Source organism: Camelus dromedarius, chromosome 7 (genome assembly GCF_036321535.1).
Source record: "Camelus dromedarius isolate mCamDro1 chromosome 7, mCamDro1.pat, whole genome shotgun sequence".
NCBI classification, from domain to species: domain Eukaryota; kingdom Metazoa; phylum Chordata; class Mammalia; order Artiodactyla; family Camelidae; genus Camelus; species Camelus dromedarius.
The window spans coordinates 15,909,559-15,934,767 of NC_087442.1; the positions used below are offsets into that span (position 1 = coordinate 15,909,559).

At 34.2% G+C, this 25,209-nt stretch overlaps 1 protein-coding gene across 8 annotated transcripts in view; it reads left to right on the plus strand.

The window, feature by feature from the left end:
• The window catches only part of CNOT4 (CCR4-NOT transcription complex subunit 4), a 139,803-nt gene that overhangs the window by 37,232 nt on the left and 77,362 nt on the right, over nucleotides 1-25,209 (plus strand). For all 8 annotated transcript variants that reach the window (XM_064487335.1, XM_064487334.1, XM_031455436.2 and 5 more), the window contains exons 2-3: nucleotides 11,068-11,333; nucleotides 22,073-22,270. In XM_064487335.1, the coding sequence (XP_064343405.1) occupies nucleotides 11,160-11,333; nucleotides 22,073-22,270 (372 nt within the window). In that variant the 5' untranslated portion in view covers nucleotides 11,068-11,159. The remainder of the gene's footprint in view (nucleotides 1-11,067; nucleotides 11,334-22,072; nucleotides 22,271-25,209) is intronic.

Consider the following 25,209-nt stretch of genomic DNA (forward strand, 5'->3'; position numbering starts at 1 on the left):
GATTTAAATGTGTTGGTTGTTTATTCTTGTGATCCTGTGGCTGACTGGGTACTGTGGCTGCCTTGCCTGGGAGCTGCGGCTCGCTGTCACTGCCCAGCATCATAAGAGAGTATTATACTGCACATCATTAGCACAGGAAAAGATCAAAATTCAAAGTACGTTTTGGCTTTTACCAAATGCATATCACTTTTGCATCATCATAAAGTCTTAAGTTGAATCATCATTAAGTTGGAGGCCATCTGTATTGTTTGTATATACAGAAAACATTTGGTTTATTTTTTAATGTAAAAATTGTTATACAATACCTGCAGTTAGCTTTTTTCATTCATTATGTTTGTGTATACATAGCTACACTACCTTAGTTTTTTTCAGTTGCTGTATAATATTTCATTTTATTGATATGCCATGAATTTACCACTTCCTATTGATGGACATTTAGATTTCCAATTTTTTTCCTATTACAAACAGTGCTGGAACTATTTGTACGTGCCCTCTCATTAATGGTACACCAGAAATTGACACAACATTGTAAACTGACTATACTTCAATTAAAAAAAAAAAAGTGCAATGGTATCTCTAAGAAATACATAGGAAAGTGGAATTTAAAAGATCTTAGAGAATGTCATTATCCTTTAAATTTTACCATTCTTATTGCTCTTAAAATTGAATCTTAAAGCAGTTCATCTTATATCAGTCCTCTCCTAATGATTGTTTTATTTTAATCCTTGTTAAATCAAACACATTATATTATTTTATATAGAAATATGTGATTCAATTTATGTACCTTTTTACTATATTTGTTCCTCACCATCTTTAATCTCTGCCTGTCCTTCTGAGATCATTTTCCTTCTTCCTGAAGAATTTCTTCACAAGTTCCTTTAGTGGGGGTCTCTTATTGGTGAACTGTCTCTATTTCTGTTTATTTGTTTTAATTTTTAATTTAGCCTCATTCTTCTGTCAATTATTTTTAGGTTTTTATCATGGAAAATTTTAAGCGTATGTGAAAGTAGACCAAAAGTATAATGAAACTCAATTATTTCCATCCCTCAGTTTCCATAGTTATAGACATTCTTCTACTGTAGTTTCATCTCTTCCCCATTCTGTGCCTTCTTTCCTGCTAAAACATCATATCATGACGATATGCAAACACTTTAGAATGTATCTCCCATAGAGGAGCTTTTTAACAAAATAAACACAATACTATTATCATACTTAACTAATGTCTTCTAATAACCAGTCCATGTGAAAATCTCGATTCTCTCAAAAGTGTTTTACGATTTTACTCTCATCTTAAGGATTATTGTTTTCAAGGATTACAGTTGTAGGTTGACAGTAATTTTCTCTCAATATCTTGAATATTGTCTTTCCCTCCTGGCTTCAGTTGTTGCTGTTGAGAAGTCTGCTGTAATTTTAATTATCATTTCATTGGGTGAAGGGTCCTTTTTTAGTTTACTTTTAAGATTCTTGTTGCCTTTAGTGTTCTGCAGTTTTACTGTCTTGTTTCTGGGTATAGAATTGTTGATCCCACTTGGGTATGTTGTGCTTTCTAGATCTGGGGATTATTTTAAACCATTCTGGGAAAAATACTGCTATTATCTTTTTTTTTTTTTTAAGACTTTGAAAGAAAGTAAGAACTGTATATTCAGAAACACGTAAAACATGTCCAGTTTAATTATGAAGCAAACATCTTTGTAACCACACCTTCTTCATCTCTTCCTAACTCTCTCCCTTTCACCTAAAGATAATTACTATCCTGACTTTTTATCACCTTATGTGTATCCCTAAAATGAAGTTTTCTTTTATCTGTTGAAATTTATATGAGCACAGTTACATTTCATCGCTTCCTTTGCTCAACATTATATTTGTGGGAATCATCTTTGTTGTGTAGCCTTAGTTCTTCATTTTCATACAGCCATTGATTCTTCAAATATTTTTTCTTTTCCTTTTCTGGTTTTTCTATTACGTGTGTGTTGATACTCTTAATGGTGTTTTACATTTCTCTGAAGCTCTCTCTGTTCATTTTTCTTCATTCTTTTTTCCTTTCTGTTCTTTGGATTGCATAATCTCTGTTGATCTGTCTTCTCTTTTATCAGTTCATTCTTCTGACAGTCTACATGCATGGCTGTTGAACCTCTCTAAGTGACTTTATTTCAGTCATTACACTTTCCAGCTCCAGAATTTTCATTTAAAAAAAAATCTAACTCTTCATTGAAATCCCCTGTTTGATATGACATTGTCATACATTCCTTTACTTCTTTAATTACGGTTTCCTTTAGTTCTTCGAACATACTTAAAATGACTTTTTTGAAGTCTTTGTCTATTAAATCCAACATCTGCTGGCTCTCACGGGCAGTTTCTGTTGCATGCTTTTTTCCTGGTGTTGTACTTTCCTGTTTCTTTGCACAGTATATAATTTCTGCTTGGAAACTGGACATTTTATAAAATATTGCAGCAGCTCTGAATACTAGTCTTCTCCTACCCTTCCCAGGGATTGTTAGTGTTATTTGCTTATTTGTTTAGTGACTAGGTGGATTAATTCAGTGAAATCTATTTCTCTCTTGGAAGGTTAAGCATCTGGTGGTGTTCCTGAGAGGTGCAGACTTGGGCATGTCCACATGTATCCTGAGATGACAGTGTTTTTGGCAGGGCACTCTTCCACTGTGTCTTTCCTTGACCATACCGAGATGTTAAGCTCCACAAATTGCTAGCTAACTGCTCAGTTGTTTTCAGCAGTACCCTAGGATATAAATTGCTTCTAAGCTTGATCCAAAAAATTTTGAGCTCACTTGAAGGGGTAGTCCTTGAGTTTGAAATTTGTTCTGACCCCAGGAAGTTCTTCCCAGCAGTTATCTTATTCCTGGTTCTCCTTTCCTGCAAACTAGCTGGTTTACAGTTCAGCCTGTAGTCCGACTCTCCTTCCAATTGTCTTGCAACACAACCTTCGTGGTTTTGAGATTGTGATTAGGTTTGGACTTCAGACTGTTACAAATGAAGTTCCTTTGGAAGAGATTCAGAGCTCTCTGTTTTAAGGCCTGCTTTACCTTCCTGGCAAAATCTCTGGCAAAGCTCTGACATTGGGAAGTCGGGACAGTGGTGCGCTTTTTTTCTCCATGTGACACCCCCAGTTTAGTAACTGAGCACTGGTTGCAGGGGTGTACGTAGCCTCAGGTCTTGTCTTGCCTTTCCTGGTGTGGGACCCCCAGTTTACGAAATAGCTGCTTGGAGGGCAATCTGGGACCTAGTATTTTCAACATGCAGCAGCAACGTAGGTCTTCTCTCCCATGAGTGGAAGTTGAGTAGAAGAGGGGAACCTCCACATGCTGGCTGCACTTACCAGGAACTTGGCTTTAGTATCGGGTACCTTTGGGCTGGATGAGAAATGCTGATGTCCTGTCCGTCCTAGGAACTTGGCTCTCTGAGTGGTAACTGGTGAGAGGGTGCCCTGTATTCTGGGTGGCACCAACCTGGAGTGAAATTTCAGTCTCACTGAGCTAAGAAGGGGGAGGGAAGGAAAGAGGGAGCAGGTTTTGGTTCAGATACCACATAGTATTATTTTTCCTGAGTTTTAGTAGATTTTCTTGAATAAGTGTTTCTTCATTTGCCTTATGCCCTTAGGACCATTTCCAGATAACTTTGAATATTTGGTTTTAAATAATTTTCATCAGTTTCACTGGGGAGTCGGCTCATAGAGCTTCTTATACTAGTGTCACGCTCGAAGTGGAACCCAGAGAGATCTTTTGAAAATATGAATCAGATTCATGCCATTCCTCTCTTTAAAACTCTATGGTCCTCTTCTTTATTTCACAAAGAAAGCCAAAGCTGTTCTAGTGGTCTGTGATGAATTCTTACAAGATCCTGGGCCGCTACCCTCTGACCTTATCTCAAATCGTTCTTTCCCTTGCTTATTGTACTCCAATCTCTCTGAATTTGCAGTTCCTCAAACGTTTCAGGTATATTCCCTCCTTGAGGCCTCTAGTGACTTCTCCATGCCTATTTTGTTCTTTTCTCAGATATACATGGCTTACTCAGGTACCTCCTTTATATGTTACCTTTTCATCTAAACCTACTCCAACTGGCCCATTTCAATTGCAACCCAATTCTGGGACCTTCTACTTTCTCCCACAGCATGTATCACCTCCTAGCATACTTCATTTACTGATTTATTATGATTTTGTTTTGATTTCAAATTAAAAGTTAGGAAGTAAGGGTGGAGATTTTTGCCTGTGGAGACCACTAAATTATCTCAAAGACCTAGACTGGAATTTGAAACAAGAGCTTAATAACTGTTTAATTACTGAATGAGTGAAGGTAAAAAAGAACTTTTAGATGGCAAAAACCTTTATTTGCCAGTCATCTAACTTTTGTGCTAAAGTTAAAACCTTTTTACGTAGAGAGAATAATAAGTAATGTTATTGTAATAATGAATACAATTAGAACAACCAGTTAGCTTTCTTGTTAAGAGAGCTTAAATGTGCTTTTTTTTTTTTTAACTCTTTCCCCCTTTAAGAGACTAATCATTAAGTTCTACCTAGTATGCTGTAAGTAGTAGAGGCCTTTATCAAATTGTGTTAAATTAGATACTTTTACATTTTAAATGTGTTTACAAACATTTTTATTTAAAGAAAACTTATAGCAAATTTTTTTCCTTAAAATTGATTTTTCACATAAATGATTATCTTTAATTTCTTTTATACATTTGAATTTTCATAGTGTTAAGTTTTCAACATTGATATGCAAAGATTCCTTTTCTTTATCACTTTGATTTAAATGATTTGTCATCTTTGCTGTCTTTGATTTATACAGATGATAAATTGGTGGATTTTATTGAACCATTCTCCCCAAATCAACAATCATATTGCTCTTACTATGCAAATGCATACTATATGCAAATTAGCAAATTATTTTTTTAATATTGAGTGTTGCAACATAAGAAAATAGAAAAACCTTTGCCTTTTCAATGAAATGTTCAGAGAAGTCTGTTACTATGTCTAATGTATATTTGCTCTGTGTAGACTTGTAAAGATTGGCATAGTTTTGTTCAGTGACTCTTAAAACAGGTGCTTAGACATTTATGAATGAATGAATAGGTACTTCGGTTTCTTCACCCTCTTTCTTCTTCCACTCCTTCTTTCTTGTTTTCCTTCCATTTGACAAACATTTATTAAGTGTTTGCTATCTCCCAAGAACTATTCTAGGATTTAGGGGTATGCTAACCAGTGAAACAGTCTCTGTCTTCATGGTATATGTATATTGGTACTTTGGTACTTAATTTAAAAAGTGGAAAAGGTATAGTGTTGATATTTAGTCAGTTGATTTACCTTGCTTTTTCTTAAACTGTTCAGAGCTACTGCTCAGTCTGTTTTTGCCTTTGTATAGTTTATATAAATAACATACTTTGTGAAATACATGCCTAATACAGAAACAGTGTACAACTTAGAGTGTTTCCTATTTTTGAAGAGAGTTGTCAGTCAAGACTGAGGTATAACAAATAATTCATTCCTCCTTTTATTCATTAGTCATTCATCAAATAGGTAAGTGCTTACTGTTTACCAGCAGCCGTGTTGTAGCTGCATGATATACCATCGTAAATGTGATACACCAGGTAATTTCTCTGCTCTCCTGAAAATTTGCATTGTATTGAGGGTAAACTGATTATTAAAGAAATAAGAATTTATAGTTATAAAACATTGACTAAGTAAAATATAAGCTGTGTGATAATTGTATTTACATTTATTACAGGTTTTTTTTAATGTTAGTTTATAGTTCTGTGTATGTGTTGAATTGAATGTGTGGATTTTATGGAAACTAACGTTATTCTAGATATCATTCAAAGTGTGTGTGTATATGTTTCATATCTATAAATAGCTTCATATTATGTGTAACTGTAGTGTACATATAATTTGGGGTATGTAATGTATTCATGACTGTAATTTATATGTAACTATTCAGTGGAATTGCATCATACACACATTTAACTTATCACAAATTCAGCTACCAGACTGGCACAAAATTTAAAAATTAAACAATTAATTTAAATAAGACAACCAAATACTTAAAAGTGCTATTTATTATATACTGCATTTTAAAGTTTTTTTATTATGGTAAATATATATAAGACTTGCCATTTTAAGTGTTTTAAGTGTACAATTCACTGGCATTAATTACGTGGACAGTGTTGTGTAACCATCACCACTTTCTATTTCTAAAACTTTTTTAAAATCCCAAGCAGAAGCTCTATACCTATTAAACAAAAATTTCCCATTCTTCCTCTCCCCAGCCCCTGGTAACCTCTATTCTACTTTCTGTGGCAGTGAACTGCCTGTTCTGGATACCTCATGTCAGTGGACATACAATCTTTGTTTTTTGTGACTGGCTTATCTTACATAGCATAATGTTTTCAAGTTTCATCCACATTGTAGCATGTAGCAGAATTTTATTCCTTCTGTGGCTGAATAAACACATCACTGAATGTATAGACTGCATACATTCGTTTTTCCATTCATTGTTGATGGGCACTTGAGTTGTATTTTGAGTAATGCTGCTGTGAATATTGGTATATAAATATCTGTTCAGGTCCTTTTCAATCCCTTTGGTGTATCCCCAGAAGTGGAATTGCTGAGTCATATGCTAATTTATGTTTAACTTTTTGAGGAACCAGCAAACTATTTTCCATAGCAGTTGCAATACTTGACATTTTATAGTGTATTTTTACAGATGTTTTGAATAGAGTCCTAAGCACAAAGTCATGTATACAGCACTTCATGAGTGATGAGGAACTTTTGAGCATGATTTTGAATGTATGATTTTTTTTAACATTTTTAATTGATTTATAATCACTTTACAATGTTGTGTCAAATTCTGAATGTATGATTTTTATTTTGTGCACTTACTACATGTGAGATTTTTGGTAATTCAGGAGCATTATTATGTTATATCAGAATTTATACTGTGTTGAGGTATTAATTACAGGTAATACAGAGAACAAGAACTCAGATAATAAGGTAGAGCTTTCCTATAGGATTTAAGTTTTTGAAAAAGTGGTGTATTTTTACTTTTAGAACGTTTGCACTCTATACCCAAGATTATGTAGCTGAGTCTCCAGTAATCATAACTTTTGCCTTACCATTTTGGAAAGGACATAAGCTTTGAAGTTGGCAGTCTTACTTTGAATTGTCTTTAATTGGTCTTTTCACCTGGATCAGAGGGACTCAGAAACAACTTACCCCACCCCTCATCCCTGTTTCATCTTTTGTTTGTTTGTTTGCAGGGGTGGGGTTGGGGGAGTGGAGGGTGGAGGTAATTAGCTTTATTATTTATTATTATTATTATTTTTAAAAGGAGGTGCTGGGGATTGAACCCAGGACCTCGTGCATGCTAAGCATGCACTCTGCCACTGAGCTATACCCTTCCTTCCTGTTTCATATTTTATAAAGGGAGTAATATATTCTTACCAAGTCACAGTGAAGATTAGATAATGCACGTGAAAATAAACTTTTTTCAAAATTAATTAATCAAAACTGACACTTCTGTCCTAAGAAGCCCCACACCTCATCTAGAAAGTCACTGACTTAACTTCCCCTTTTCATTTAAAAACATCTTTTATTTCTCTGTCTTGCACCTTTATAAATCTTGTTTCAACTCATTCTGTTTTATTTTTATTTTAATATTAGTTGACTGGATGGTGAAATAAAATTACTCTTCTCTAATGAGAATTTGGGCTAGGGTATTTGGAGAGGAGAGAGTTTATTTCATAGCTTATTTTAAAAGCTTAGTTCAACGAGGTTACATAAAGGAAGTATTTCTGTACTTGAAAATTCCGTTTAATTTTGTGTCTCAGCATTTTTCAGGTGAGTCCCAGTGCTTTTGAGTGTCTTATCCAAGATTGTATAGCTACTTGTTGGAAAAGATGAGACTTTTACCTTGTATTCCAGCGTTCTACATCAGACTTCCCTACTACATTTTACCAGCTAGGTGATTACGTTTGACAGCTGGCTTTCATGGCATCTCTCCATGGTGCTAAAAGTGTACAAATGTACTTGATTTTCTGTTAAGCACCTTGAGGAACTTCTTACTATTTTGTCTCTCTTCTTCCCTCTAAACTGGATACTCTTGCAAACTTTTAAAATTAAAAGACAAAAGCAAAGTCTCAATATGTCATCTTTTATTTATTGTAATTTCCTTTCTAGAAAGTTTTTCAATTCATAAACCCCATTGTATTGTTTCCTTCCCAGCATCTCATAAATTACTTCTCTGAAACTCTAATAAGCTATAGTTTTAGAAATAATGTCTTGTATAGACAGCACCGTTTGATTGTTTTATTTTATTTCCTGTTTGTAGAACCTATGTTTGAGTCTGTGTTTTCTACAAGTAGTTTTGGGATATTCAAGTGGGAGGAACTATTAGAAATCAGCTCTAAACCACTCATTTTATATATATATATATATATATATATAAAGACCAAGATTCCTGAATTGTTTATAAATACATATACCATTTTTTTCTTTAAAAAAGCTTTTATTTTGAAATAATTATAAATTCATAGGGAGCTATTTTATTTTTCTTCTAATTATTAACAAAAGTCAGATTTAATTTTCATAAAGGAGATAAAATAATTTCTGTCTTTCTTACAAGTTTGGCCATTTGAATTGCAAAAATGATTATTACAGCAGTATGGGTAATACAGATTTTCAAAAATAAAAATTAGTACCTCCACTTTGTCTTTTGTGATATGATGACATTTTAGAGTATAACCTTTCATGTACTTTATTTTCTTGGAGAAACAAAGACATACATATATAGGGTTTATATATCTATATAGAAGTAATTGTATATTTATGTTAGTCTCCAGCTTGCTTTTAAAAATGTAAAAAACCTGTGTAATAGACATCTTCTGAGTCAACACACACATCTATCTTATGGCTGTATCATTATTTACTTAGGGATTTCCCAGCTGATGGAAAGTTAACATTGTTCGCAGTTTTCTACTCTTATGAACAGTGCTGCAGAATATATAGCAAAGTACTTGGTGCATTTATGAGAGTATTTATGTAGGATAGAGTCTTAGGTGGTATAAAAGAGGAGTGAAGAGCACGAATTCTGGGGCTAAGGCTTCCTGGAATGGATCCAGGCTGCACCATCTAATAGCTACGCAATTTAAGGCAAGGTACTCTTTGTGCTCCCTTTTCCTCTTTGCAGAGAGGAACTTAGATCAGTGATAATCTTTGCTTTGTGGGGAGACTATCTTCTTTGACAGACTAATGGGGGAAAATGCTATCTCACTGTTTACTGACTAAAGAAGTTGATCATCTTTTCATATGTTATAATCATTTGTAATTCTTCAGTGAATACTCATCATAATCTGTTCTCAATTTTCTTTTGATTAATTTGTCTTTTAAAAATTGCTTTCTAAGATTTCCTTATATATCCTGGACAATTCTTCATTGTGTACAGCGAATATATCCTTTACTCTGTTGCTTGCCTTTAATTTTTTTTTTCATATTACTAAGTTGACCATATCTTTCTTTTATGGCTTCTGAATTTGTTTTTGCTTAGGAAGACTTTCAGTATTCCAAGATTTTTAAAAATTCTGTTTTCTTCTAACACTTCAGTAGTTTATTTTAATGTATATAGCTCTTTAGACAGATCATATGGAATTTATTTTGATTGCAGTGTTAGATATATACTGTTTTTTTTCTTAAAGTGGATAGACCAGAATCCTGTTACTGCTTATAAATCAGTCCATTCTTGCTGTATTGATTAATGTCCCTTTTGCCAAATACTAAAATTTCATAAATTCATGGTTCTGTTTCTAGATTCTTTAGTTTCTTTGATCTTTTGTCTATTTTTGTACCAACATCAAATTATTTAAGTTACATAGCTTTGTAGTGCAATTCAGTATCTGACAGGACAAATCCTCACATTCCCCCTACCAGAATTTCAAAGTAATTCTCATACATTTACTCTTTCATGTAAACTTCAGAATTAGTTTGTCAAATTATGTAAAAATAAACAAAAAAATCATTTAAAAATAAATTGAACAGTTTCTCTTTTTTGATAGTTTATTTTATTTTATTAATTTTTTAGGGAGTAATTAGGTTTATTTATTTGTTTGTTTATTATTTTAAATGGAGGTACTAGGGGTTGAACCCAGGACCTCATGCATGCTAAGCATGTGCTCTGCCACTGAGTTATACCCTCCACATTAAAACCTCAGTTATTTTGATCGGGATTGCACTGAGTTATATTTTGGAGGCTATCAGTTTTTTAACATAAAATAGTGATTTTTGACATAGCATTTTAATAATAGTGACTTGAGTCTAAATTGTTACCTAAAATTTTTCAATTCTCCATAATCTAAAAAGATAAATTATTTAATTTTTAAAAAGACTTTGGGAGATTGAGGTCTGTTTGTTCTCTTCCCCCTTCCTGTTTTTTGTAGGCTTTTTGTAGCATTACTACAATAAAAAGGAATACTTTTATTCTGTTTAATATGTGCTTATGTTCCCAGAAGTGTTCATTAGCATGTCAGTACATATTTAACTGTAAATAATTAGGTTCTATGACATATTTTTTTCAGCTCTGACTTACGATTTCTGTGGTAAAGGTTTGATATAAACATGTATTTATAGATGACTGGAGCCTCTTTTTCATTAGGTTTATTTTGTAAATTGCAACACATTTTGGACTACTATGATACTCCTTTAGTTGTGAGGCTGTATTATTAGCTTCTAGATCAAAGAGAAGACAGTTTAAGTTTAAGGCTGAAGATGCTTCTGTATATTATTTATTCCCCTGAAATGTTCTGTGATTAGTACTGAGTTAATACTAAATGTTTTATCTTAAAAAAGAAAAAAAGTTCTATGTCTTTCTGTTGAATCAAAAAATACAATATCAGGCCTTTTTCTTGACATGTAAAAAAAATTCAGAATTCCATTTTGAAATATTTTCTGCAATAATAGCAAAATATGGTCTGATTAATATTTTTCAAATTTTTTGATAATGATTCTTATTTATTGAAAATGCCATTTTTTCAGTAGTAAACAGTATATTTTGTTTCTTTTCATGCAGGTCTTTGAAGTTCTACATTTTAGTTCTCAGTGCTGAACTTCCTTCTCCCTTAAATTATTATAAACTTTTGCTGCTGTTTAATAAACGTGAAGATGTCTCGCAGTCCTGATGCGAAGGAAGACCCTGTGGAATGTCCTCTTTGCATGGAGCCCTTGGAGATAGATGATATCAACTTTTTTCCTTGCACCTGTGGCTACCAGATTTGCCGATTTTGTTGGCATCGAATTCGCACTGATGAAAATGGGCTTTGTCCTGCGTGTAGAAAGGTAAATACTTCAAAATGATTTTGTGTTCGGTTTTTTTTCACCATGCATGTAAGTAAATAGGTTTAAAAGAATCTACAAACCTCAGGTGAGATAACGTGTAGCATTATATTTTTAAGATATAATGAGGTAGAAAGAACTCTGCCCTGGAAGTCAGAGTCAGGATGGCTTTATTGTTAACTAAGTATATGACCTTGGTAAAGGCACATAGACTCTCTGGCCTTTAGTTTTCTTTTCTGAGGAGGTTAACAAGATCAGCAGTGCTGGCTATTTAAGAGGACTGGGAGTAGAGAGAGGCAGTGGATTTATAAAGAATGATGTGAAATTGGAAAAACATTCAGTTTTACATCTAGGGGGAAATTTGCTTTAATTTTCTGGTACGAAATAGTAGAGAAGTTTTGATATTTACTAAAAAGGTCATGGGTTAAAGTGACAGAGAAATCCTGATTCAACAGGTAATAGTTACTCATTTTTTGTGCTAATGTAAATTCTAGGCTGATAATGTTGCCCCCATTGTACAAGGAAACTAGGCCTTTTAAATAACTTGTCCTGAGGCATCAACTAGTGGGTAGAAGGTTTGGGGTTCAGATGCAAGTCCTTTGAGTCCTAACTCTAAAAAAAAAATCTGATTTTTAAAATAGTTTTGGTGTTTTGTTGTTTTCATAAGCAAATGCAACAGTTACAGTGTAGTTAACCTATTAGGGTGAGCAGGATTGCTACATTTCTATTTTGAAGGACTTTTTTTGTGGTTCTAGGATTTAACATGTATCTATTTTTTGCCTTCTCTTTAACGTTTGCATGATTTAAACTTTTCTGTTTATCCACTTCAAAGAGCTCTTGTGTTCACTACTAACAAATTTTGAGAAAGTGGAAATGTGTTTTAAGTACCTAGATTATTTTTAACAATTTTATCTCTCAGTTTCCTTTCTAGAGGAATTATAATCTCAGAAGGCAATGCATTGTCCAGTTTTTTTTTTTAATCTAGTGGGCATTTAATATATATTACATGAATGAAAAACGTTTACATCTACTTAAATGATAATTAATGTAGTGTGTGTATATAGACATGTAATGGATATTTATAATGTATATATATTGTATTTTTATATAGTTTATATACTTTAACAATATGAATGGAAAGGTAAATGAAAACCTTAATATTAACTTGCTCAAAATCTATAGTAAATTTGTGTTAATGGGTTTTAAACATTGTCATATTTTAAAAATTGATTCTGCTCATTCCATTATAAGATAGTTGTATTGAACTATTATGTTGAAAGTGGCAACTTTCAGGATAACGTAAGACTATTGGGGGAAATGGCAAAGAAATTCATTTCAGTCTTAGGGATTACCTAAAATCACCTCAAATCCTTAGAAAGTGGGGAAAAAAATAGAAAAGACATTAAGGTAAAAGTAAAAACAAAACAGTAACTTCAGCAAAGCTGGTTATCAATAAAAGGGGACCTATTGGGGAGGACCAGAAAGTATGAGGACTCTGGAGGACAGAGGCCATTGGAATCAATTTTAAGAAAAAGGATTAGCTTAAAACACACTCAGGAGAGGACTGCTGAAAAAAGGTAATAATAGTGGTGCTTCAAGATCTTAGGAAAGCTGTCAATGTGCTTTTGAGTATGGCGTTGGAGCAGCATATGAGTCCAGTACAACTTGATGCCAGGTAGTAGAGACACATGACCTCTAGCTGGAATACTGATTATAAATTTGGGTCAGAGCCTTAAAAGAGATGGAAATACCATAGAGAAACTAAGATCTCCTACGCTCAGAAGATGAACTATTGACATACCCTGTCCAGCAGTTTGTCCTCTATAGGGTCACAAAAGAATGTCCTACAGTTAACAGAAATAGCATTTATAGACTGGTTGACAGAATTTTTATATGTAAAGATGTACAATAACCAGGAATCAATAGATATTTTGGGAAAACCAACATTATAAAAGAGAAACACAAAATCAGTAAATAGAAGAACCTAACATAAGTAAGCAAACAGAAAAAAACTAAAGTGTCATTAATACTTCTCAAAGAGGTAAGAGAGAATGACAATCTTGTAGAAAGAACTTTTTTTAAAACAAATTAGAAATCTTGAAAATGAACAGGCTGAAGAACAGAATGAACACAGTTCAAGAGCAACTTTGTAAGTTGAAAGATTGTACTGAGTATTTTTTTGTAAGGTATAGTGCAGAAAGATTAAAAAAATAGAAAGCATGAAAGAAAAATTAAGCTATGTAAAAGATAGATCTACTGGTTCTTATGTCTGCTAAGAGAAGTTTCAGAAGCAGTGAGCTAAGAGTGGATGGGAAGAAATAAGCAAAGAACTAATAGAAGAAAATTCTTCATGATGAAAAGCAATTGTCCCCATATTGGAAGGGTTCTCTGAGTATGAAACAAAATTACTGAAAAAGAGCAACATCTATTTATGTAATTGTGAAATTTTAGAATATCTAGAATAAAGAAAAAGTTCTGAAAGATATGAGAAAAATATATAGATCACAAAAGAGCAAGAGTAAAACTAATACCAATGTTTTGGCTTACAACCATAAAGAGAAAACAAGTGAGAAATTTGTTTTCTAAATTTTTGAGTGAAAATAAGTTTGAATGAGGCATTCTCAATTTCATTCAGATGTAAAAGCATAATAAAACATTTTCCAGACATACAGTGATTTGTAAAGTTTAATATTCACTGTACAGTACAAGTAGAAATGTAGAGGATAACCACAAGGTTTTGAACTTAGCAACTAGAAGTAGAGAATGGCCATTAACTGAGATGGGTACGACTGCAGTAGGAACAGGTTTTTTGAGAAGATCAGGAATGCAGTTTTAGAAATGCTAAGTTTGAGATTCCTATTAGAGATCTAATATTCAAGCTCAGTTCGGGTATGGAGATTTAAATTTGGGAGTTATCAGTGTATAGAATGTTTTTATAAAATGATACTGGATGAAATCACAAGAGAGGGAGGGTCAATAGAAAAGATGAGAGATTGTCTAAGAAAAAAAGAAAAAAAATTCCCCTCTTCCTATCATTGTGAAACAGAATTCACCAAGCGTTGGATTGTTCACCCACTAATAGGGAACGTGAGCTGGGTTTAGATTGTCGTGAGACAGGTTAGTTTTACCCCGCTGATGATGTGTTGTTGCCATGGTAATCCTGCTCCATATGAGAGGAACCACAGGTTCAGATACTTGGTGTATAGGCTTCACTGAGGAGCCAATGGGGAGAAGCTACCATCTGTGGGATTATGATTGAACGCCTCTAAGTCAGAATCCAGCCCAGGTGGAAGATATGGCAGTGCAGGGGGAACCTTGGTTGGGCTAGGATCGTTGGCCTCGGATAGTCGGTCCCCTCCTGTCCCCACCAGCGTTGGGACCAGTTCGGTGCAGAGAGCCCTTTGTCTTGGGACATCGGGCGCCATACTGCCAGAAAGGTGGCTACCTCCTTGCCCGTCCCACACATTTGTGGGGAACCTGATGCTAAAACATTTGTAGACAATCTGCTTCTGGGTAGGGGTTTTGTATGTAGCAGAGCAGCACCCTCCCTGCTATCCACTGAAAGTCAGCCCTGGATACAGAGTTTGAAAAAGCAGAAGCAATAAGAATGAGACAAAAAAAAAAAAAAAAAAAAAAACCCACAGAACAAAAACAAAAAGATAAAAGAGAACAATAAAAAAAAAAAAAAAGAAAAAAATCCAGATTAAAGAAGGATAAGGCTACTTCTTTTAGTCTCCAAGTTTTAGTCTTTACCTGAGGCACTTATTGTTAATGGAGCAGGAGTAATTTTTTTGGATACTTGTTGACTTAATATCCACAACTCTTAGAATCTCTCCTTAGTCTCTTAACTACCAGACCTTGCTCAATCCTGTTTCATGGCTGGAGTGGGTCATAGAAGGCAGACAGTACAGGCAACACAGAGTCTTGGAGTCTGAGCCCTGACTTAGCTTTGCCAGAGAGTGCTGAACACACAGTTACGAAATTACCCATCTCAGTCAAGAACCTGATATTTTCAGAAGGATTTTTGTGTCTGTGTCATGAGAGTTATTTATCTGTGGCTTTCTTTTACATTGTTTTTAGATTTGGTACCAAAGAAATACTAGTTTCATAAAATGAATCAGGAAGTGTTTTATCATTCTCTGTATTCTGAAAGAGTGTCCATGTGATTGGTATTACTTCTTTTTATTTCCTCCCCCAATTCATTATTGACACTCAATCAGAGTCTTCATTGAATGCCACATATGGAAGCTGGCTACCACAGGATTCCTCTGTGTTGATTTCTGAATTTATTTCTGTACTAGTTCCTCCTTGTTGTATTTTGCCCTTCAAATTACAGTTGCCTCAGCCTCTTCAAATTTTGATCACTGTCCCCTCAGCTCAGTGTGATTGGGACCCAGTGCCAGGGTCCAGTAACTTGCAGAAGAGCAGAAAGCTGGGACACTCATGGTTTTCATCTGTCTTATCTCTCTTCTCTCAGAGGTCATAGACCTGCTGTTCATTTCTTGTTGTTCAGTGTCTGAAAACAGTTATTTCATATACTTTGTCTAGTTTTCTAGTTGTTTATGCTGGTATCCCTAGTCTGTCACCACCTAATGTGGCATGGCCAGAGGTGGAAGTGTATAAATAACATTTCAACTTTATAATAATGTAACTGTGAATATTGACCTAACTAAAATTAGGATGGAAGGTTAGAATGTGGACTTGGGATGTATGGTTAGGCTGGCTGAAAGAAAGCTAAATTTTCAACTTACATAATGTTATAGTGTTTAATACTGAAAAATTAAGAAGTAGCAACACAGGCATGTTATTTAACGATGCGATAGTAATCAACAAACAAATCATCTGAAAGAGTAAACATTTCTAGGCAGAGGCTACTGTTGCAGGGGAGGAAGGATATGGGGGATTGCTCTTTTTCCAAATAAACCTTGTAAGAACTGTTTGACTAGGAACATTTACAAGAAGAATATCAGTGAAACTAGGGGAAAGATAGAATGGGCAAATGGAGATCATAGGAAGGAAGGTATAATAGTACTGATGTTAGTCATAGTCAAATTCAAGATCAAGCACACTTTAAAAGGATAAAGAGGATATTTTTCTTACTGATAAAGGCCTCCAAAGTCATGAAACTTTTTATTTGCTTAACAGCAGAGCTTTGAAGTATATTGTGTTGATATAAATACCAGGAGAAACTGCATCCACCTTCGTAGTGGAGAGGCTTCTAATTTCTGTATTTTAGAAATAGATGAAGTACACAATAAAAAGGAAATGGAAATTAGCAGTTTCCATAATTAGCAAGCATGCACATAACTTTGTACAAATAAATTTGTATAAAACTTTAAAATACAAGTGCACTGGGCACAAAAATCGATTGTTAGACCACAATGGAAATACTAATTAGTTCCAAAAAGTAGAACTCACTTGTGTATTTCTTTTTATTTATCCTGCTTGGAGTTTGCAGGGCTTCTTGAATGTGGATTTTTCTATCAGTTATGGAAAAAATTAAGCTATTATTGTTTCAGATATTGCCTTTATTCTCTTTCTTCTCTTTCTGGGGCTCTGATTACATGTTTTCCAGATCTTTTCATTGTCTTCCATGTTTTTTAATCTGTTTTCTCTTTCTTTCTTTTTCTTTCCTTAATGCACTTAATGGATGGTTTCTTCTGATCAGTCCTTTAGTGTTTGAATTGTTTTTTTGTTTGTTTTTTTAGGTCTGGTCTACTGAGTTTTAAAATTTTGTCATTGTGTTGTCCATTTCTAGAAGTAATATTTATTCTTTTCTGATACTTGATGTAATTTTTTAAATAGATTTTACACCCTGCAGTTATTTTCAAGTTCGTCATGTATTTGTTTAAACAGATAAGCATCATTATTTTAAATTTGTGTCCAGTAATTCCAGTAGCTGAAGTCTATGAGGGACGTTTCTGCTGGTGGTTGTTCATGTTTTATTTCTTTATGTGCTTGGTTATCTGTCTGCTTCCTGGTTGTTGTCGTTGAACTATTTGTAGGGTTCTCCAAGACCTAAGATGGATTTGCCCTCCTCTAGAGAGGCCTTGATTTGGCTTCTGCTAGATCCTGTAAACATTGCCGTTTGGGATGCCTCAAATGTAAAGGTCTTTGCTCTGGCCAAGCATAAAGGTCTTCTGTTCTCTAGGGTACACATCTTTCCTGTGGTTGGTTTCAGCTTCTTTAGGATGGTTTAATTCTACACCCCTTTCTTTTTTTCTTGTTTTGACCTCTCTGTAGTTTGTACTTTTCCTGAGACTAAAGGAAATAAGCCTTTTTGGGGGGTGAACTGGTTCTCAGCCTAATGTGGGAATGATCTCCTGAAAGACTTCACTTTAGGTTGGCCTTGAACTTTGAATGCTGTCCCTCTTCCTGCATTTGTCCCTCTCTCCCCATTTGATGCTACTCAGACTTCCCGCTTATCTTTCAGAGTTTTGACTTTTATCCAGAAACTGGCTTGAGACTTCCCCATGACAGGTCATTACTGTTTTTAAGATGTTGGTTTAAAAACAAGTTTTATATAGTATTTTTCATTGTCCTTAGTAAGAGGAAGAGATAAAGCTGTAAATGCATTTATTAGAAAATGAAGAACAAAAATAAATGAAAAAATTATTTCCAAATTAAGAAACCAGAAAAATGAACATTGTGACATTGGAAAGATAGGGATTAAGCAGAATTTAATGAAGTAGGAAAAAGCAGTATTTAAATAAAAGTTAGAGCTGGTTTTTTAAAAAGGCCAATGAAATAAAGTCTTGGTGGTCTGGTCAGAAAATAAAGAGAAGACACTTGTAAATACATAGAAGTAAAAGTGGGACCATAACTACACATGTGAAAGGAATTGAGTGATTATACTAGAGACTACAAATCATCTTAATTAGTAGTTTGGCAATTTATCACCAAATTAACACTATTAAAAATATTTTACACATTGAAAGTGCTTCTCCACAGGTGTTCTATTTAGCATTAGTTTATAACACACAATAGTGCCTTTAAAGAAAAATTTTTTGCTTGTAATTTTTATTTAGTGCTATATTCCTAGAAAAATTCAGTTTAACCTATGTGTTTCAGTCAAAAAGTAGACCAGATACATTTTTCTATATATTCATTTTTAGTACTGCTAATACTAGCTTTGTGGGTCACACTCTCTGTCTGCAGTTATTCAAATTATGTGTTTTCATCTCCCATTTTTAATCTACCTTCTTTCCTCATTTTATTGTAACAGCTCATGTTCTGTTATTAGGTTTCTAGAGTAGGTATCTATGATGGTGTGTGTGTGGAGGAGGAGCCAGAATAGAATGCATGCTTTCCCAACTTTTTATGAAATCTTTAGACATATTAAGGCTATTAATGCTAATAAGATTTTGTATATTTGTCACTTGTGTTTAGATTAAATTTCAAAGTTGCATTGTCTAGAAAATTTATTTAATTCTTCTAACAATGGAGATGTGGCTTCACAGATACGTTAAGATTAAAAAGCTAATATTTATAACTTCCTTTAAGTTGCTGAAATAAGAGATACTTGGAGGGTAAATCATAGTAATTTGTTGTTCTCCTGTATTGATATCTTTCGCATTATGTAGCAGTTGTATTCCAATAGAGTTGACTTTGAAGCCTGATGAAAGTATATTTCCATAGAAAAAAGTTGAAATAACATAGAAAAAGACTAGGCTAACCAGTGTTACATACTCAACATGATGGTGCATCAATAATACACTTCATGAGAAATGATACTGCAACTCGAATTTTGGTAATTATCATTCTCCATCTTTTTTTGGTGTATTTGTGCTTTTTTTTTTTTTTTTTTTTTGCTTTTACCTTACTTTGCATCATCTTTTATCAAGATTTTACGTTAGGGATTGTTAGCAAGAAAAAACCTGAGTGCTGGTCAAATCCTTCATGTTCTCAGAAAAGTTACACAAATGTTTCTTAAACTGTCTCTGATGCAGAACCATATTTGTATCCTATTCGTGCCCCCCCACTCCCAAGTCTGTTGGGGACTGATCCAGAATCCTATGTGTCATATGATTTACCCCCTAAGTTCAATAACAACCACACTGATAAATATCTTATTCTGCAGAGTCCACTGATGACATACCTGAATATTGTGGCAATGTTAAGTTGCTATAAGAGTGTCCAAATGCTTTCTCTCAATTTTTGTGCTTTTCTTACCATGGACTGGTGAAGCACAGTGTGTGGACCAGACATTGAGGTGGAACTAGTAACAGTCTATAATCTTGATCCATTCAGGGAGTGGATTATCGCCACTATAGTTGTTAGTGAGAGGCAACAGCTTTCAAGTGAACTTAATGGTAAACACTCCAAAAGGAACTACCCAGAAATTGTGTAGTAAAAAGTAGCTTTTCCATATGCAAATGAAAAATTTAAGTGACCTTACGAAAAACTATTTTAATTGGTTTATGTGTAGTTCATTTTTATACTTGTGCCTCTGTAGCTTTAAATGACTTCATGGGATTAAAATCATCCAGGCAGACAGATTAAGATTTGAAATGAGATAATACAGGTACAGAAGGGAGAATGGAGAAGAGAGAGAAAAAATGTAAATGGGAGAAGGTTACCTCATTGATTGAATAATTGAATTTATTGTAATAGATCTTGAACCATTTGGTTCCTTAAATTAAAATGCAAGAACATTTTGAAATAAGAGTTTAAAAAATTATTATGCTAAATTTCCAATTCTAGAGAGTAGCTTGATACTCATGTGGCAAGAATTTATGGAGCCCCTAAAATGTGTGATACAAACTTTATATTTGATCCTGGAGAAAGCCCTCAGGCCATTTAAAAGTCAGATAAGTTACTGAATCAACTATTTTATATGCCTCCCACTCAGAAGTAGGTTGTAGTATGACAAATAGGACCAATTTTCTAAAAGATTCAGATTTTTTAATTTGGGAATCGAGTGGTATGGGTGCTTACATCCTGCAGGACCACTAAAAGTTATGCCTGAATATTTAAGAACAGAGTTTTTGTAGACTTTATCCTATTACTAGTAGAAGTTGAGGGCTATAAAGGGAAATTTCAACTTTCTTAATTGCCTTCAGCATTAATCAGAGTGTGCTCACAAATTTGAGGGTTTTTATCTGTTTGGTTTTTCTACTTGTCTATGAAAGTAACTTTATGTTAAAGGCATGCAGGGTTACAGACTTATGTTCACTGCCTTCACTTTCCTTGTTCCAGTTTTTTTCCTGATGCCATTGTTTCTGTTAGTCCCCACTTCTGGTATTCTGATAGGCACAATTTCCTATCTCTGGGATCTCTTCATACTCAGCTTTAGATATTACTATATTTAGTGTGTTCCATCTTCCATTTATTATTAACTTGTTTTTTTTTAATTAGTAGTACAGTTGTTCCTCAGTATCTCTGGGGATTGTTTCCAGAAACTCCCCCTCCCCACTCCATTTCCCCATACTAAAACCCATGGATGCTTTTCCCTCATGTGAAATGGCATATTTGTATACAACCTATGCGTGTCCTCCCATATATTTTAAATCATCTCTAGATTATGTATATATCTAATACAATTTAAATGATGTATGAAATGCTATGTCAACAGTTGTTGGGCTCATGACAAATTCAAGTTTTGGTTTTTGGAACTTTCTAGAATTCCCCCATCAATATTTTCAATCCACAGGTGGTTGAATCTGAGGATGTGGAACCACAGTTATGGAGGGCCAGCTGTAATAATAACTGACTTATTGTTTGTTTATGTGCAGGACAGTTTTAATCACTTTATAAGTGTGTTGTCTTTTTAAATTCTCACAGAAACTCTCTGAATAAAGTGCTGTGATTCCCATGTTACAGAAGAGAAAACTGAGGCAGATTACAAAACTTAGCTCAGGTCTCTTAGTAAAGAATGAGCCAAGATACGAAGCCAGGCAGTGTGACCCACAGTTCTTATTCAGGCCACCAGTAGCCTTGGTATTAGCAGTAGCAGTGAAAACAGTATTGCAATGATGAGAGAGGAAGACATTTCATCAGTGTAATTGCTAGTATTTACTGAAGGATTACTGTGTGCCCGTTGTAATAATAATTGCTTTATAGTGTTATTTTATCTTTACAATAGCCTTTAAGATTATTTTCATTTTACTTATGAGGATACTGATGCATGAGTTTAATTGACTTGCCTAAGGCCACATGGCTAAAGGTGCTGAGACTAAATTCAAACTCCTGAGCCAGAGTATCTGTGTATTATTGTTTATTTGCCCATCTGTGTCCTTCTTACACTGGGAATATATTAAAGAACAAGCACTTCATTAATCTTCAAACATATAGTAGGTTTTCATTAAATATTTATTGATTGTAATACATAAATCTGTATTTAGATGAGAGGATTTAGACTTTTGGCCTCTTACACAGGACCTTAAAAGCTTAATTTTCCTGTGAACTATGTGCCAGGCATTGTAAGGAACACCAGGATGGTTTTGTTGTTGTTGTTGTTGTTGTTGTTGTTTTAGGTTTTAGAACTTTTGGTGATCTTTTAAGTTTCAGCACTAAAAGTGACCTGTGCTAAGCTCTGAAAACTAGTTATTTTTAAAACAATTTTACTTAGCATTTAACTTTTATTAAATAAAAAGTGTTTTAAGCAATTAGAAGATTCAGAAAAGGGGAGATGAAACAAATAACTGCGTACCCATCGTCCAGAATTTGATAACTGTTGTTCATTTATACAATTTTCTGTTTATTTGATGCTAATAACTTCCATGTTTATTTTATGCCTAAAGCCATATCCAGAAGACCCAGCAGTTTATAAACCACTCTCCCAGGAAGAACTGCAAAGGATAAAGAATGAGAAAAAACAGAAACAAAATGAGAGAAAACAGAAAATATCAGAAAATCGCAAACATTTGGCTAGTGTACGTGTTGTACAAAAAAACCTCGTCTTTGTTGTAGGTCTTTCTCAGCGCCTAGCAGACCCAGAGGTAAGTCCTCTTTTCTTTTCTTTCTCAACTTGGAGATAACAGCTTATTTGGAAATAACAGCGCATCTTGCCCAGCTATAGGATTCACCTGAAAATATTAAAACTTAGAAAATGGGAAATTATTTTTTAATAATTACTAAGAAACCAGTGATCAATTGTGATCTTAGGCAAGTGTCTTAATCTTTCTTTGCTCATTTTCTCCAGTTGTAAAACTAGCAGGTGAACTAGATCTCTAAAGTCCTTTTTAGTGCTAATAGTCTGTGAAAGTTGGATAACTTGGCTCAGGTTCTATTTTGCTGTTAAGGCTAATTTGACATGACTATGTTTCTTTCCTCTCTTCTGTAGCCATATAAGAACCAACAGTGGAGATGCAGTTTCATGAACTCACTAGAGATCTACTTTATTTTGTTTTGTTTTGTTTTGTTTTTTATAATGCTGAATAGTAGTAATTCTTAGTTATAGAACAATGATAGAAATGCTGCTATCCTGTATCATTATTCTTTACTCATTCATTTTAAGCCAGTTTTGGGGAAAGAGGGAGAATGTGATGAAAGGAAATAATGGACCAGGTTCTTTGTCATCTGTTTGGAAGCAGGGGATATCTTAACCCTTTTGTTTATTACTTAATTCTTTTTTCTCCTTCCTCCACCAGCCTTATTAGAATAATGTTGAACTCTTAACTCCCTGATGTCTTTGGATGAACATCTCTAATTTTAGTTTCTGATATACCGGGAGGTGCTGATAAGATTGGTGGGAAGGCAGGTAGAAACTGATAGACAACCAGAATGTTTACTTCAGTAGGAGAGTGTGGATTTGAGGGATCTGCCAAAAGTACTGTTTGAGAAGGGTTTGAAGTAATGGTACCTCATGATGGTACCAATCAGAGAGAGGATTATACTGAATATGCTTAGGGAGGTAGGAATCTTTGGACTTGCCTAAGTGGGCTAAAGGCCCCAGGAGGAGGAAATTTGAGGAGCTTAAAAATATCAATTCAGAAAGAATAAAAAAAATTTATTGCTGATCAGGGAGAAGAAAATCAGGGAGACCATTCTAAGACGTCTCTATCATTGGTAATAAACGTGGAGGCAGCTCAAGAATTACCTAAGTCCGGGGATGCTGGCATTAGTGGGCTACATGATCTTCTAGAAACTAGGTTCTTTCCAAAGCCAAAGGGATGGATCTAGAGTTCATATGGGAGAAGACTTCTTTAATAAGAGATATTAAGGAGAGAGCTCATTTTAGGCCTATGACTGAACCTCAGCAGCCCTTTTACTGAATCTGGTACTTAACTCTCCAGATGGGCAGAATCCCACTTCACCCTTGAACACCACAACTTTGTACCAATTCTTCTATCTACCCCTTTCAGCATTGCCTTTTTTTCAACCAGAGGACACTTCTTACCTCTGCAAGTTTTTTTTTTTTTACTTACCTCTATTTATTCCTACTAATCTTATTGATTAAAATCTACTTCTGCATTTCTGAAACTGCTACTCTAGTAAATGAATGGAACTCTTATTTTAATTTAACAACTCTTGAATATGGATATACTTGATTTTGTTAATACATCCTGGGTTGGGTCAGCAGTATTACTGGAGGCATACGGAGCAGCACCCAAAGGCTAGATAAAATGAAGCCATAGTCTCAATTTGATGTTTGGATTATAGGTATCCTACCCCTTCTTTAGAGTCTGTGATTCATTTTTACTTATGTACAGAGATTTCTTATTTTCACTTCAAATAACATGACTCCAGTAAGGTTAATCTGAAGAACTATATTACAGAGAAAGAAATTAACCTACAGGGTGACTATTGAGAGAGAGCACTTTATCATGAGTCTAAATATACCTTTAAAAAATCACTCTACTAGTTTTATACTTTTGAAATCATTATTGCTTGGTGAGAGGACAATGAATTTTTTTAAACATTGGTTCCTCTCATTTATTTCTCTTGAAAGCTTAGGAAAATCAGAGAGTAGTGTTTTAATAAACTACTACTTCTAAATAATACCTTAAATTTTTTCTTAGTTCAATTGCATAATCTTTTCAATTTGGAAAACTTAAAGTTGGCTTCATTGGAAAATCGAAGTCTCAAATTCTTAGGGTAGCTTTTGGGTCAGAGAAGTTCTCTGTGATTTGCTTATTTTTGGATGATGAACAATTAGATATTTGAATGAATTCTGATTAACAAAACAGGAAAATTTAGGAAAATTTAAAGCTTATTTTGAAAATAATTTTTGTACACTCAAAATCTTTATACCACGATTGTCAAATATATTCATTTATTGCTCAATAGAAAAAACTACCTTAGAAGGTAGTTAGAGGTATTGATTAGAATTAATCATCTTCTAAATCCTGAAATTTTGTATTTGTCGATACCCAGTTCATTCATTCTGTAAATTAACTTTGAATACTTACAATGTGTTAGGTACTTTGATGTTGGCAATGAAGTAGCTCAGCAAGCCAGACATAGTCTCTACCCTTACAAACTTACAGGTAGTGAAGCAGACAGAATTAAGTACTTGTAAGTGTGCCAAGCATTTATAAACAGGGAAGTACAGGGCTTTTTGAGAATATATAACAGTCAGGAATTAGCTAGTATAGAGATCCATGAAAAGCCTCCCTGAGGAAGAGATGATTAAAAATGACTAGGGATTAGCTGGGTTGTGAATTAGGACAAGAGTGTCCCAGGTGTGTGATGGCATGTGAGAGCAGCTTGTTTGAGGAAGCGAAAGATTTTAAAAGACACAACCAATAGGAAACTGAGGCACAGGGAAGTTGAATGACTTGTCTAGGATCACACAGCTATTTCATAGCAGAGCCAGGACTAGAAAACTCTCCAGTCTTAGCATTCCTATTCCAATGTATTTTACACTGGTGACTGGTCTGTGGTTCCTCCACTCATCCATTTATCCATTCATCGTTCATCTGCTTGCCACATTTTC